Source organism: Lepidothrix coronata, unplaced genomic scaffold (assembly GCF_001604755.1).
Source record: "Lepidothrix coronata isolate B3197 unplaced genomic scaffold, Lepidothrix_coronata-1.0 Scaffold121, whole genome shotgun sequence".
NCBI classification, from domain to species: Eukaryota; Metazoa; Chordata; class Aves; order Passeriformes; family Pipridae; genus Lepidothrix; species Lepidothrix coronata.
In genome coordinates this window covers 3,562,545-3,576,596 of record NW_016690301.1, presented here as the reverse complement: position 1 = coordinate 3,576,596, position 14,052 = coordinate 3,562,545, and the positions used below count along the sequence as shown (strand labels likewise).

Genomic DNA, 14,052 nt, shown 5'->3' with positions numbered 1-14,052 from the left:
GGACCATGGGTTTTTTAATAAAATATCTGGGAGGCCAAGCTCTAAATTCACTCTTTACTTTGTAATTGCATGTACATCTGAAAATGAAAGTTAACATTTAGTACTGACAGTGGATGAAACTCCTACTTACAAATACAGACAAGAAGAGATTTGACAGAACAACTCAACTCCTTCCCATAGTTTCAGTATTCCCGAAAAATCTGCATATGTCCTTTGACATATGGCTTGCTTTGGTTGCAAGCTGCACTTTTAAGTTAGTTTTCTGTTCATAAAGTTGAGGAAGAAAGCTCTTGACTGGATGTTCTGTTGGAGACTGGCCCTGTGCATCAATCCAAGCCCATCCCAGCCCCTCTCCTGCTTTGCTCCTGGGCCTTCATGAGAGCTCCATGTTCCTGTCCACCCCTGCTTTAACACATGGCTAAACCCCACATTAGTGCTCTGATTTCTATGTTTACTCAGTAGTACAATACACAGGCACACACAGGCAGGCAGAAAACCTTGCAGACCTATTACTGAAGCCACTTGCCCTTTTTGTAAACAGATTTCCCTCCCAGGGCAATGATTGCTTGACTGTCAATAAATACCTGCACATTTCTGGACTGTCTGCACGGCAGAAACATTTGCAGGACATGTAAAGCTAATTATGTGAACATGTGGCCCTGTGATGTGCAAGAATTAGCAGCATGCCCTTGAGCTCTGATGCTTACTCTGGTATTTGGCATAGTTTTTCCTTCCTCAGCCACTGCCAAGAGGTCCTAAAAAGTCAGAGGCTGCTGTGTGCCTGAAGCACAGCAAAGCCCTGGTTCTGCTGGCACATCCCTCCCAAAGCAGCTGTGGAGGCAAAGAATTCCTGACCACCTCTCTGCTCTGAGCAGGACCTGGACACTGCTGCCTGAACTCTTTCATACCCAGTTCTAAATCCCCACTGATGCAAAGGTGGCAAGATGCAAAATTTATTTTAGGCCATCTTAGGTGGTGAAAGCCACCCTGTATTGCATTCAGATGTAGCAGATAACTAGCAGTAAGGTGCAATTATTTACAACATTCTGCCTTCCTAACAGACTTCACTGTTGGAAGTCTTAAAACACGGATGCCAGGAAGATTCCTCATTTAAATGCAATGCAGTGATTCTGCCCAGTTTAACCAACTGTCATTTCCTCGAGCAGGCAGAACTTGATCCTCAGCTACTACACACTTCCAATCCTTGCAGCACCACACACGCCATCAGTCCAGCCAAACCAAACCATTTGGGTGCCCACCTGCTGTAGATCTTCAAAACTTATGGCACTTTGATGGTATTTTTCACATTGGAAGGCAGAAATGCATATTTTATTTTAAGATGAAATTAATTCTCTGACTCCAGCACTCTCTTGAGCCCTAATAACTGCTAGCAGACAGCATCAACTCAAGCTTTAAGGGAAGACATCTAGAACACACCAAAATAAGAAGCCTTTGTCTACTCACATCCTGTCTTTTACCTCAAAATAATCATGAATTCCAAAGATTATATATATATATATATCTACCTATATCTGTATCTATCTCTTTTTTTAGCTTCAGTGGACAATCAAAATCAGGGCAGAGAACATGAAAGTTGTCCAAAAGCATCCCCCATCACCTTTCCAATATGCTTCTTCCTTGTATTTATATAAAATATATGCAAATGCTTATTTTATAAGAACAAACCCCAGCAAATTGTCTCCACGTTAGTGTGAGGGATGCCATCAGCTGAAGGCCAAGCAACGATCCCTGCCATGACAGAAACCTGCCTGTAAAAATATTGTATCACAGGAGAAGAATTAAGAGGCAGTTTGATGTGTTTCAGGTTTTTTTGCTACTAGAGTTACGTTCAAGCCAGGTAGCCAGTTTCAGTCTTTTAAAGAAAGCCACACGTGGAATTTTAACAAGTATTTAAGAGCTTTGGGGAGAGCCTGACAGTGTAAAATGAGAGAAATGCAAGGATGAAGCTGCCCTCATGGGTTTTCTTCCATCTCTCTATTTCAGCATAAAAGCTCCCATACATCTTGGAGTAGAAAGGTAAACTCCATCACTAGATCACCTCTCCTGTGCAGCAGAGCCTCATGTACAGCTGCAAGCCTAGATTAGAAAATCCCAATTTAAAGCTCTTTTATGTATGGCCCAGCTGAGAAAAGCTGGGATCTCCTCGCTGTCCAAAACAGAACAATCTCTCTTTTGCTTTCACTGAAAAAGGAAAAGATGCAACCACCTTATCAGGAGCAGTGTCACCTTCAAAAAGGAGACCAGAATCTCCTTTCATCTGGATGTGATTCTACCTCAAAAGGGAACTGGAATCCAAACAGGTCCTTTTAGTTTATTGAAAGGTAGACAGCTTAAAAGCAGGATATCAGTTCCCATTAAATATCACCAATACTCTTTGTGAGCTTGACAGTCCTTAACTCTGTTCCTGTGGGAACACACATGTACCTTGCATGTCTTATACAACCTTTGAGATGAAGGTGACTGCTAGGAAAGACACAAAGAAGAAACAAAAAAGAGAATTCCTTTAGGAAAAACTATCCTCTCACCTTTGAGATTAGACAATCCTTGCCACACAGGTAAATAAATGTATTACTGAAGTGCTGGTTATTTTTCCCTGAAGCTCTTAAACCATACGGCTGCTTTCAAAAGTGTTTTTATCGATTCATATTTCAGAGTTCCAATCTCCAAAATTTTACTCCTATTAATCACAAAACCTAAAGTAGGTGTTCTGTCCCCCCTTAAAGTTTGCAAATAAATAAAATTTACACTGGTCCAGTGGCAGGAGCTCAAGTTGAGGCCCTGGAAATCCCTAATCCTGATGAAGATGGGGGAACTAGAATGCAACTACGGCACAGATGGGCTCACAGGCTGAAGGTTTCAGCTGTGCCTCAGATTAAGTCATTCATATACTTGGCAAAAGCAAGCCCATTTCAAAATGCATATATTAACAAGGAAAGGTGTAGGCCTGCCAGCTAGTTTTGCTACAGATTTTGACAGGACAACTTTGTAAGGACATGGAAAAGATCCCTAAAAGAAGGGCATCAGAAAAGCACTCAGGAATTGTTAACAAGCCAGAGTTCAGGAACAAACAGTCACAAGGAGACACAAATTCATCAAAGTATCACAGAGGATTGAGCAGCTCTCCAGCAGACAGACACAGATGAGCACTCTGACACTGCTCATTTCTAGTACAACTTGTCACTGCAGAGCTTTACAGAAAAATTAACCACAAACTGGAGAAAGTTCATCCCAAACATCACTTTCTTTGACTTCTGGTTCCTACAAAGCCACATTGCTTCATGAGTCTAACAGAGCTCTCAAGGTCTTCACTGGTGCCCAAACTGAATTACATACTTGATACCTAGGCCAGAGGATCAGCACCTGAAAAGCAACAGTTCCCTTTTCACTTGCCAGAACAACACCTGCTTTGTGCTGAGACGTGGTGGTGATGATCCCTCCCAGTTCAGACAAAACTCTGAATCATAAAATGATCATGGAATGGTTTGGGTTGGACAGAACCTTCAAAGACCATTCAGTTCTGACCCTCCTGCCATGGGCAGGGACACCTTCCACTAGCCCAGGTTGCCCCAAGCCCTGTCCAACCTGGCCTTGGACACTTCCAGGGATGGGGCAGCCACAGCTTCTCTGGGCAACCTGTGCCAGGGCCTCCCCACCCTCACTGTAGAACATGCTCAAACTTTAGCTCAAGGTTCTGTTTTAGATTGAGAAACCTCAACTGGGCAGGAGCAACACGCAGGACTCAGCTGAGGAGTGTGAGCTGGGTAACTTCAGCACAGTTGGAAGATGCCAGTTTTCAACTAGCACAGTTCAGGAAACCCTCTGAGAGAAACACCTCCTGCCCTTTGCCCACTTGGATAACCCAGCACCCAAGAGGCTCCTCTCCACACCTGCAGGCTCAGAGCCAGTACCTCAAATCCCTCTCAGTCCCAACCTCCTCACAACTGAGGAGACCCCTGAGAAACCAAGAAAGATCTGAGGTCTTAAAACACATCATATGCTTTCCAAATACAGAACAAAGGTTCTGAATTGGGAAGAAATGGGAGAACTGATCATGACAGATTTTGACATCCAGTGTTTTTATTGCTCCTTTAGCTCAAGAGTATTTGGGAAAGAAAGATCAACTTCCTTTCCTCAATCTAGAATCCGTGGGTGCCATTCATCCTTGAAATCAGAGAACAGCCCTCAGCCCTGTTTTACTTTAGTGTTTAAGACTTAACCAGCATTTTCCTCAAAAAGGGTAAGATGTTGCATGTCTAAACCTCAGAGATAATGAAAGTTTCCAATGAAACAACAGTGAAAGCAATCCCAGGAAGGACAAGAATTGCAGGATGAAAAAGGAAAGGAAGAAAAGCAACTGGAGATGTACTTTCAGTTGCTGTGTCTGAACACCAGCAGGAGAGTAAAATTAGCTGGACAAAGACAGACAAACTAGAAGTCTAAGTTCAGCTCTTCATTTGATTCCCAACTTCCTGGGACAACTTGGCAGAATCATCTAAACTCATATAAATCAAAATTGAAATCTAGAGGAATAATCTCCCATGGTACTGCCAAAGCAGCCTTTTCATACCCAGCAGTAAAGCAATGTCCTTCAGAACCTTTCCTCACCCCACAAAAAGATAACAAATCTACTCAGAACAGCTCCCAACTTTCAATAAAGCAAAGCAACACAAGGGTTTGAAACAGAAACTTTCAAACCTGAGGCACCTCATGTACCATTTTACAGGCTTTATCCCCACTTTCTTACAATCAGAAGTCAGAACTGACAGAGTTACGTGGCAGGTCTTCCTTTCAAAGCAACTTTCCTTTCCTGCCCTACTCTGTTTTCCTTGCCTGCTCCACATTTTGATTGGCAGTACAAGAAATGCAGTAAAATAAAGCTTCACTTTAGGAAGGTCCGAGATTGTCCTCAGCAATACTGGTCAGAACCAGGTGCTGATGGCCACAAGCACTGCTCACCTGAGTGAGGGGAGGGGGAAAATGACAATTCCAAGAATTTGAAGTGATATTTAAGCAGCAATTCTTGCATGTTTTTAAAAATTTATGCATAGCATTTTGTTTTTCTTTTTTTTTTTATTATTCATTTGAGGCTTTGCTCTCCCCAGTGAGATACTCTATGGGTTATACCTTTATATAACCAACTACTTCAATTTCTTTTTTTTAAACACCCAATAAACCCACCAAAACCAGTTCTGCCTCTAGTAAAGTGGCTGATGCTCAGTACTCAACATTGAATTGAGCAAAGTGCAGCACGTGAGCCAAAAAAACCACAAACACCCCCCCCCATTAAACATGACCTTTCTCCTTGATAAAAACAAATAAAGTAGAACATTCCTGCAGAATAATTAGTAAAGCCTGAAAAAAAGTATAAACCAGAGAAGAGTTGAAATATTATTCCCAATTACAGTATTAATTTTTTCACAGTTGTAAATATAAACTTTAAAAACTTCATTAAAGAATGAAATTTAAGTAACTTCATTAAGTTTATCAGGTTCAATGATAAACTGTTCTGGCATTCTTGTTTTTTTAAAAGGAACTAAAAATCCCATAATATCCAACCAAAACCCCAACCCACTCCCCAAACAAAATAAAACACAGAAGCAGTGACTGTGTGTGAGGGGGAAAGAGAACAGTGGGAGGAAAACAAAAAGGCAACCAAAAGAACAATCTTAAGCCTTGTTTGACATAGGCTCCTAAACTCCTTTGGAAGACTAATGTATCCATTGCTTTCTACTGATTAAAAGCCAAATGTTGTATCCCTGTAGCTGGTGAAGAGGCAGTTTTGGGTCTCCTGCTACATGATATGAAAAAAAGGCAATTAAGCAAACAACTCGGATTACATCACAGAAAATAAACACAGGGAAAGCAATGTGCTAAACCCAAGAGTTAGAATGAAAAGAGATCAGATTCTGCTGCTCATTTTAAAGGTATTGCTTCATTTGGGGTTTTGTGTTGTAGTTTGCAAAAGTTAAGAGTCTAACAGTGTTCAGAGTGATATGGAGAAGCAGTAGTTCCTAATACTAAAACATTTTAAATCCAGAGCAGTGGAGCAGGTAAACTCTAATCCACAGGAGTCTGGGAATAATAAAATAGCATAATGACTATTGGCAACACAGAAATATATCCTGCTAAACAGTTAAACTTCTGGATTATACTGAAATGAAGATTAACAGCTGTCATGTGTAAGCTACAGCTAAAGCTCTTCACTAATGGATGAAAGATCACCCATAGGAACTTCTATTTTTTAGACCAAACAGAAGATGCAGGCTTCAAAAAAACCTGCTTTCATGCCTCTTTTCACACCCCTACGTGAATCTTAATTGCTAAAAGTGCCTCCCTTGCTCTCTAAGCACCCAGAGCTTGCCATACAGGCTGAAACCAAAGCACTTTCCCCACAAGACCCAGCAGAGGCCTTACCAGATCAGCACCAGCCTGAAGCAGCACATCTGCCACATCTGTGTGTCCATTCTCACAGGCGTAGGTCAGAGCTGTGTCTCCCGTGGCTGTGGTGGCATGAACATTAGCTCCTACAAACACAACATTGGCTTTTTACTGGACATGTCCTTAGCAAGTGTTTCATACCAGATGTAACACGAAAATCTCTCAGAACAGCTACATCCTGCTGACCAACAGCCTCCACAGTCCAAGGGCATTGTTCTCGTGGTAAAAACTGCTCTGATAGTAAAAATACTCTGAGGAGAGGGGAGAAGCCAAGGCTTGGAAAAAGCATGACTGACAATCTAAACACTTAAACCTATATGCTCAATTATTCCTACAGTCCCTCTACAGCAAGAAGGATTTCAGTTGTTACAGGAAATAAAAGTGAATCCAGACAGTTGTCTAGACTGTCCATTTGACCCGGAGCTGAATGCCAAGGGAAACCAGACAAAATGCATGTCACTGAATTAGTTTTAATACAACAAGACCATACACCCTTCTTCCCTGCTCTTTAAAATCATTTGCTTTAAAACCATTTTCTTGAAAAAATTTGTCTGGCTTCCCATACACCAGAGCTCTGTGAAAACCATAAATTATAAGTAACACATTATTCTTAAAAAAGAGATGCCAACACGATTAGCCAACTTCTTATTTTCAAGGTGTGAGATATATTTAGAGACTCCCTGATGCCAAAACAAGGCTCCTCAATTAACTTTCTACACTATCAGCAGTGAAGTGCAAGCAGGGAGCGTTCCAAGGGAGCTGGTGACAGGTGGTCACATGCTGGTGTCACTGCACAAAGTGGCACAGTTGTTACTGTCCCTCGATGAGCAGGGAGCTTTTACTTTCTAGAATTACAGATCCAGATAATTTTATGCTTATTCTCAGGAAAGAGCATACAAACTAATCCCTTTCCACAACAAGGAAGATTTCCAAAATACAGGTCCTTTCTTATTTGTTATTTTAAGCAAAACACTTTAGACTCCACCAACTTTAAACTGACAGGTGAACACTGAAGCATCGCTTTGCCCCAACTCCAGCAAGATTTAATTTACTACTGTATAATGTAGCAGTAAGACTCACTCATCACAGAAATTCAGCACGTTCCAGGATCTGTCTTGCACACTACTTCTCAGGGCACAATTCCTAAAGAACTGGTTATTCAGGGTGACTGAATGAGATAGCCAGGCTCAGTCAGAGCTGGAGTAGGATGCAAAACCAAGCATTATCTCTATTAAAATTTCGTCTCAAATGCAGATAGCTGGAAACAATGTTCCTCATGATTGTGGATGCTTTCTAGATATGGAGCAGGATCCAGTGCTCCAGGAGGCACTTTCCTCTGTTAAAAGTATCAAACAATACTGAGGTGCAACATATGCTTTCTTCTTGCTAAAGTATCTGAGAATATAGTTTCTTGTTACAACATCGCCACTATCAAGCCCAGGTATCTTCTCAATCGCACAGAATATCAAGTCTATGACCTCTGTGGGCTTGATCACTTGCACTGAACACATACCTGCTGCCAGCAAGTATTTCACCAATTCAAGATGACCTTCTTGAGCAGCTTCCATCAAAGGTGTTGAGCAGCCAAGTTCTATATCAGCTCCTGCCTTAATAAGGAAGTCAGCAACTTCAGAGAAGCCTCCACAGCACGCCAGGGTAAGGGCTGTCTCCTGTGTTTCTTCTGTCTGTGCATTTATATTTGCCCCTGGGAAGGGAAACAAAACAAACGTTACTGGTCTGGCCAGACACGGGGTGGGAAGGTGAATGCTCATCCTCCCAAAGTTTGGGGGGCTTTGTTCTGTGGGGACAGCAGCGACATCAGAGCAATGTGATGGCAAAGGATCACGCTGTGCCCTTCCCAACGGGATCTCACCCTGTGCCAGCAGCAAGGCCACCATCTCCTCGTGGCCCTCGCGGGCAGCCTCCATCAGAGGTGTGTAACCTTCATCATTGACCTCCTCCAGGTTGGCTCCCCGCTCGATCAGAAGAGCTGCCAACTCCACGTGCCCACCACAGGCAGCCAGAGTGAGCGGGGACTCGAAGGAATCCGCGGGCATGTTCACTTGGGCACCACTGTCCAACAGCAAACGTGCCACCTCCACGTGTCCGTCCTGCAAAGCAAAGGGGAACCCGGGGTCAGGCATCAGGGAAGGCACTTGATGCTGTAGTCCAAAACACAACCATACTAGTTCAGAAAATGACCCTAGAAAGACAGAACCTTTTACTTATGACGGTTCAATTATGACAGTTACTGTAATACTTGGATTTAACTGACACTTAGGTTTCCACCTACACCTAAATTAGGTGTAAATGCATGAGGGAAAAAGAGCTAGATATATGTTGGGGTTTTCTTCTTTCTTAAAAATTACAGGATAAGACTTTCTTAAATATCCAGCACAACCTCTGGGACACAACAGTAATAGAGACAGCAAACAAGCAACCACTCCATGACTAAACCTCAAAACAAGCAGTAGAAAAAAAGATTTTCTCTGTAGTTGATTCACAGATTCTACAGACAAAAAAACCCCAACTTATAAAGCTCAGAATTCCACTAATTCCCAAAATTAAAGAATTTCTTCTGCATTAACAGCAGCAACTTCAAATGAACTACTGGTTCATCATTCTGAACTGTCAGCCAGTAACTCAAACAGGTAACACAGAGCTACAGGAAAGGGGGTAAAGAGGGAGATCAAACATGCACCTCCCATCAGTACTTAAGTTCACCATGAATCAGGTCATACATAACCTGAGATTGACAACAATCAAGGCTGCACATTAAAGACAGGCTGTTGTTCTCAGAGAGTCTGGCTAAGAGCCAACAGTCACCTCATAAAGGCATTACCCTGAGTGTGGCACTGTCCTGACCCAAACACACCACAGCTGTGAGGCACTTCTGACAGAACTGCTGATCAGACACCAGGCACCTCAGGGTCCTGTACCTGCCACATCCATCAGATGGAAAGGGGTGAAGGCTGGGAACAGCCACAACAACGTGGTGGATTTTTCCCTTCTGCAAGGCTGCAGCCAAATGATAACAAGGAACAAATTCCTTGTTATGGAGCTGGGACTTCAAAGGCTCAGTTTCCTCTCTGTTGCTTTTAAAGGTCAATACACAGTCTGTAGAGTCAGAACACCTAGTCTGAAACACCTAAGAGCTAAAAACATGCAGACAAACCTCACGACTGTCTTGCCCAAGCGAGGTACTTCACAGCCTGCAAGTCAAGCCAGTGCTCTGATTGTTTCACCAGGAAAGGAAAAAGAAGGGCAACAAAAAACCCAACCTAACAGAACAGTGGGCTGATGAAACCTTTAGTCTGTAGTCATGCTGCAATCTCCTTTAGGTGACAGCACATACCCACTGCAACTGCGTCCTTCTGAATTCCTTTTTGGCACCAGGCTCTGCTACAGGGAAGACTATTCAGGGATACTATTACCAGCCCGCTATGGGAAGACTTGGACACAGCTCACCATGTTATAATCTGACCTTGGTCTCTTGCATCATCACCTCACAACTGCACTGAAAGAACACTTGATCCTCCAGCTCTAGAAAGCCTGGAGGAACACTGCAGCCTGTCTTCTAAGGATTACAGGCTCCTGGGAGCAAATTCTGTTTCCCCCTCTTCGCTGTGCTTCCTATGGAAACAAGGTCCTTGTTCTTCCTTCAAAGAAGTTCCCCAGCTCAGAGAGCACATAAAAGGTCACCCAAGGTCTGGGTAAAAATGGTTGCAGACATGCTTTGACACAGCAGTGCATGTTTTATGAAGATGATGCTCTTGGATTGGGAATTTTTTACTCAGTGGATGCTTTGCAATTAGGAGTTGGCCAAGAACTGAATGACTTTTGAAAATAAAACCGTAGGTAAAAAGAAAAACCTCACAACCCCATTTACAGAAATCTAGAAGAAAGCAAGTCATCTCTTCATGCAAAACACTTCCTGCAGTGGTGAAAGAACAAGAGTAAGGCATGAATCCTCCAGCTCAGTGCACTTCTGGAAGGGTCATTCCATGATACTCTGAGACACCTTATTTATAAAGACAAAGGTGGGAATGTAACACTTATGCTTTAAAAAAATAGTGACTTGGGCTCAACCTCCTATTTCACTGCACTGCAGATTAATCACTCTTACACTTCACACAGGGAGCACTGAAAAAAACCCACATTACTCCTCCCCAAAATTACAATATTTTTTCCTTGTGAGACTGAGAAGCTGTGGGAGCCACAGTAAAGCCTTTCTTACAATAACAACACACACCCTCCCCTGCAGCCCCCAATTGTTAGCAGAGGCTCACTTTATCACCTCTTGCATTCCTCTCTCCCAGAGGAGGGAGCAGTACAAACACAGGTATTTACCATGCAGGCCTCCATCAGCGCCGTGTGCATCTCGTCTGTTTTGTGTTCCTGATCAGCTCCAGCTTCAAGCAAAAAACGAACCATATCTAAATGGCCTTCAAATGAAACACATCGAAACAAATGAGCATTTCACAGTGTCAGCTTTTAGTAGTACAGACAATACACTGAATGAAGCAATTCAGATTTTCATAGTTTGCTATTACAATCTTTACACATTATAATTGGCAAACTTCAAACAGCCTTTCCCAAAAATACTGCTCAGCTGACAGTGTTTTTAAAAGCTTCTGTTGAACTTTACCAAAACGTTTTTTCAACTCAATTACAGCTTATGTCATTTCAGGCTTTGCCCCTTACAAATTTTTATCATCTCAATGAGCATCCTCCTCCAAGGCAAGACTTAGTCTTCCATAAACTGACAGGAAAACAAGGTAGTTCAACTGTCTTGCCAAAGATAACACAGGACATCTCTAGTCAATGAAGATTTCAGATTCCATCACTCTGTTAAGTTTTAGGTCACAAGAAACAAGAATGATGCTCTGACACATCCAGGAGTGTTGTCACTGGAATTTCTCTGTAAGGAACTACCATATGCTGCAGGAAAGCCATGACAAATCCAGGTGCAAGTTTTCACATGGGTTATACATAGTATGTGTCCTCCAATTCCAATCACAAAGGCAAATCACCTAAAGTTACTATGATAATAATCCACATCCTTAGAGTTTCTATTTATACAAAAGCAATTGTTGGAAAACAAACCTTGGAAGCACAACGGATTACCACTGCACTCTTACTTTATATAGAAGCTTTAAATAAAAGCTTTAAGCAAAAGAAATGAAGTCAAAAGTGCCTAGAAGTTCATAACCCATAAGAATTCACAGTCATCCTCCAAAATTATACTGAAGGAAAAGAAACCAGTAATAATGGTGGCATTTTCACCCCATTGGGTATTTCTAATGGGGATCACTCGTTCCAACTTCACATTCTATGAAGAACCAACAGAGATGCTTTCAGAATTCACAGGTTGTTGGTGAGGGGAATGTGAATGAAATAGGGAATGTGGTAGTGGGGGGAGTGGCAGTGTGTCAAAGCACCAGTTTGGACACAGCCAGTTAAAAGTTTTCATCTGCAACGTGTCAAACACACGTCCATCACATCGGGACACAAGCACAGACTTAGCATCACTTCGCCATGGATGAGCATTTTGTTATACTGAGTTTAAAAGCAAAACCCAGTACTCCAAAACTCTCAAGAAAATACTCCAAGTATGGCTGGAAGCTTTAGCTAGACGAATCCTAGCAAATAAATTCAAAGAAAACCACAAAACAAGGCAAGAGACAATACCTTTATAGCATGCGAGTGTAAGTGCACTTTCTTTGAACTCGTTGGAGTGAGTGTTGATTCCTGCACCGTATTCCAGCAATACTCTGGCAACCTCGACATGCCCTGCACTGGCTGCTTCCATCAGGGGGGTGTGTCCATTCTCATTGTGGTCTTCTATGTTAGCACCAGCTTTCAGTAGCACCTTCACTATGTCCACAAAGCCCCCGGCACAGGCGTACGTGAGAGCCGTGTTCCCTGCAGAGAAGGACTTTGCATGAGAGCCCCTTCCATCACATCAGCATTTAAAACTCTGGTTAAATCCTGTCTTAATATCAACACAATCCAGCTGCAGGTTAATGCCCTCAGCAAGGTTAGTTAAGCTGTGATCAAGCACCAGCAATGTAGAGAACATTCAATGCTCCAAGAATTGTAACCCCTCTTTGGTAAAAAGCACCAGGCAGAAACAACTTGTCTTGATTGGATGTGTCTTACTGGGTAATTTTGGATTGTATGAATGAGAAAAGCTAAATTTCATGTATTTTTCTGGTTATCTAACACCACAGTGGTTTTCACTGCTTTCCATTAGAGTTTATGTTAAAAACCATCTTTAATAATGGGCAGTTAATACCCTAAACATGTCTGCTGTGGATCTGGCCTATTCTTAAGTTTCTGTCACGTTTTCTTGTGAATGAAAGTGTCAGACAAAAACAGGGCTTAAGACAGCAGTCTTACTAACTGCTCAGTTACCTGTGGAGGACTGTGCATTGACGTCTGCACAGTGGACAAGGAGGAGTTTGACAATATCCACGTAGCCCCCGCTGGCAGCTGCCATCAAGGGAGTGATGTCGCCCTTATTCCCTCGATCCTCGACGTTGGCGTGCATTGCCAGCAGCACCTGGGAGAAAGTTCACCCCAATCAGTAAAGTGTAACACCAACCTTCTGCTTTTAGTTGTCACAGGGCAACTCGCTGACCAGAGTGACAGCACAGGAACTGTCACTTGCATTAATGACCAGAGCACCCAGGGGTCAAGCTCAGAGGTGAACAGTTCTCTCCCTGTCTTCTGATCTGGCACCAAAACACAAAGCTTTTTGAGCTCTCACTTTCTGAGAACTATCACCTGAACATCATCAAGGCAGCACAAATTCTGCCCTTACATACAGAAGCAATACAGCCCCAAAATTAACAGAAATTAATGCAGTGTTGATAAAAATGTGATTAAAAAAAAAAAAGGATTGTGTGACTGACACATGAGCTTTTAGAAGGGAACCAATTGTAGTATTTGGGTTTGCTGCTATTTTAGATCCTCTTGCTTGGCAGAACAGCTGAACTGCATCTAGAACAATGCCAGAAAAGTAGATGCATCATAAAACATAAGATTCATTCCTCAGATAAGTCCCTTCAACCTAAAGGCACATATGACTGCATTTTCCATTAAAAAAACCAAGCAATAACTGGAAACCCCCATAACAAGCTGCACTGACTTATATTCTAAATAATAAAAAATTATAATAACCAGAAGGACTAAAACATCTGCCTATCAAAGAGGCCCCTCAGACAAAGGTTTAGTCTTGTATTTGTTACTTACTTGTGCCAATTCATAATATCCTGCTGAACAGGCCAAGCAAAGGAGACTCTCCCCTTCTTCAGTGTGTTCATTTACGCTTCGTCCTTCATCCAGCAGCTTCCGGACAGCGTTGACATCCCCATCGGAACACGCCTCTGCCAGACTGCGGCTGGAAGAGCAGTCACCACACAGTCAGCTCAAAATACACCTGCAATAGCTGGGCAGCTTCCTCGGGCAAGGAGGAAGCCTTTAAGGAAAGACTTAGGACATGAATACTAAGCATGACTCAAAAGTACACCTTACAGATATATATTTTTTAAATAAAGTGTATATATATATATATATATATATATACAC

The 14,052-nt window shown here is 42.4% G+C and overlaps 1 protein-coding gene across 13 annotated transcripts in view; it reads right to left on the bottom strand.

The window, feature by feature from the left end:
* LOC108502566 (ankyrin repeat and KH domain-containing protein 1) overlaps window positions 1-14,052 on the bottom strand; it is a 99,542-nt gene that overhangs the window by 47,602 nt on the left and 37,888 nt on the right. For all 13 annotated transcript variants that reach the window (XM_017825606.1, XM_017825613.1, XM_017825614.1 and 10 more), the window contains exons 4-10: window positions 13,717-13,864; window positions 12,877-13,024; window positions 12,151-12,384; window positions 10,810-10,904; window positions 8,333-8,570; window positions 7,973-8,164; window positions 6,436-6,545 (exon numbers count right to left, since the gene is read on the bottom strand). In XM_017825606.1, the coding sequence (XP_017681095.1) occupies window positions 6,436-6,545; window positions 7,973-8,164; window positions 8,333-8,570; window positions 10,810-10,904; window positions 12,151-12,384; window positions 12,877-13,024; window positions 13,717-13,864 (1,165 nt within the window). The remainder of the gene's footprint in view (window positions 1-6,435; window positions 6,546-7,972; window positions 8,165-8,332; window positions 8,571-10,809; window positions 10,905-12,150; window positions 12,385-12,876; window positions 13,025-13,716; window positions 13,865-14,052) is intronic.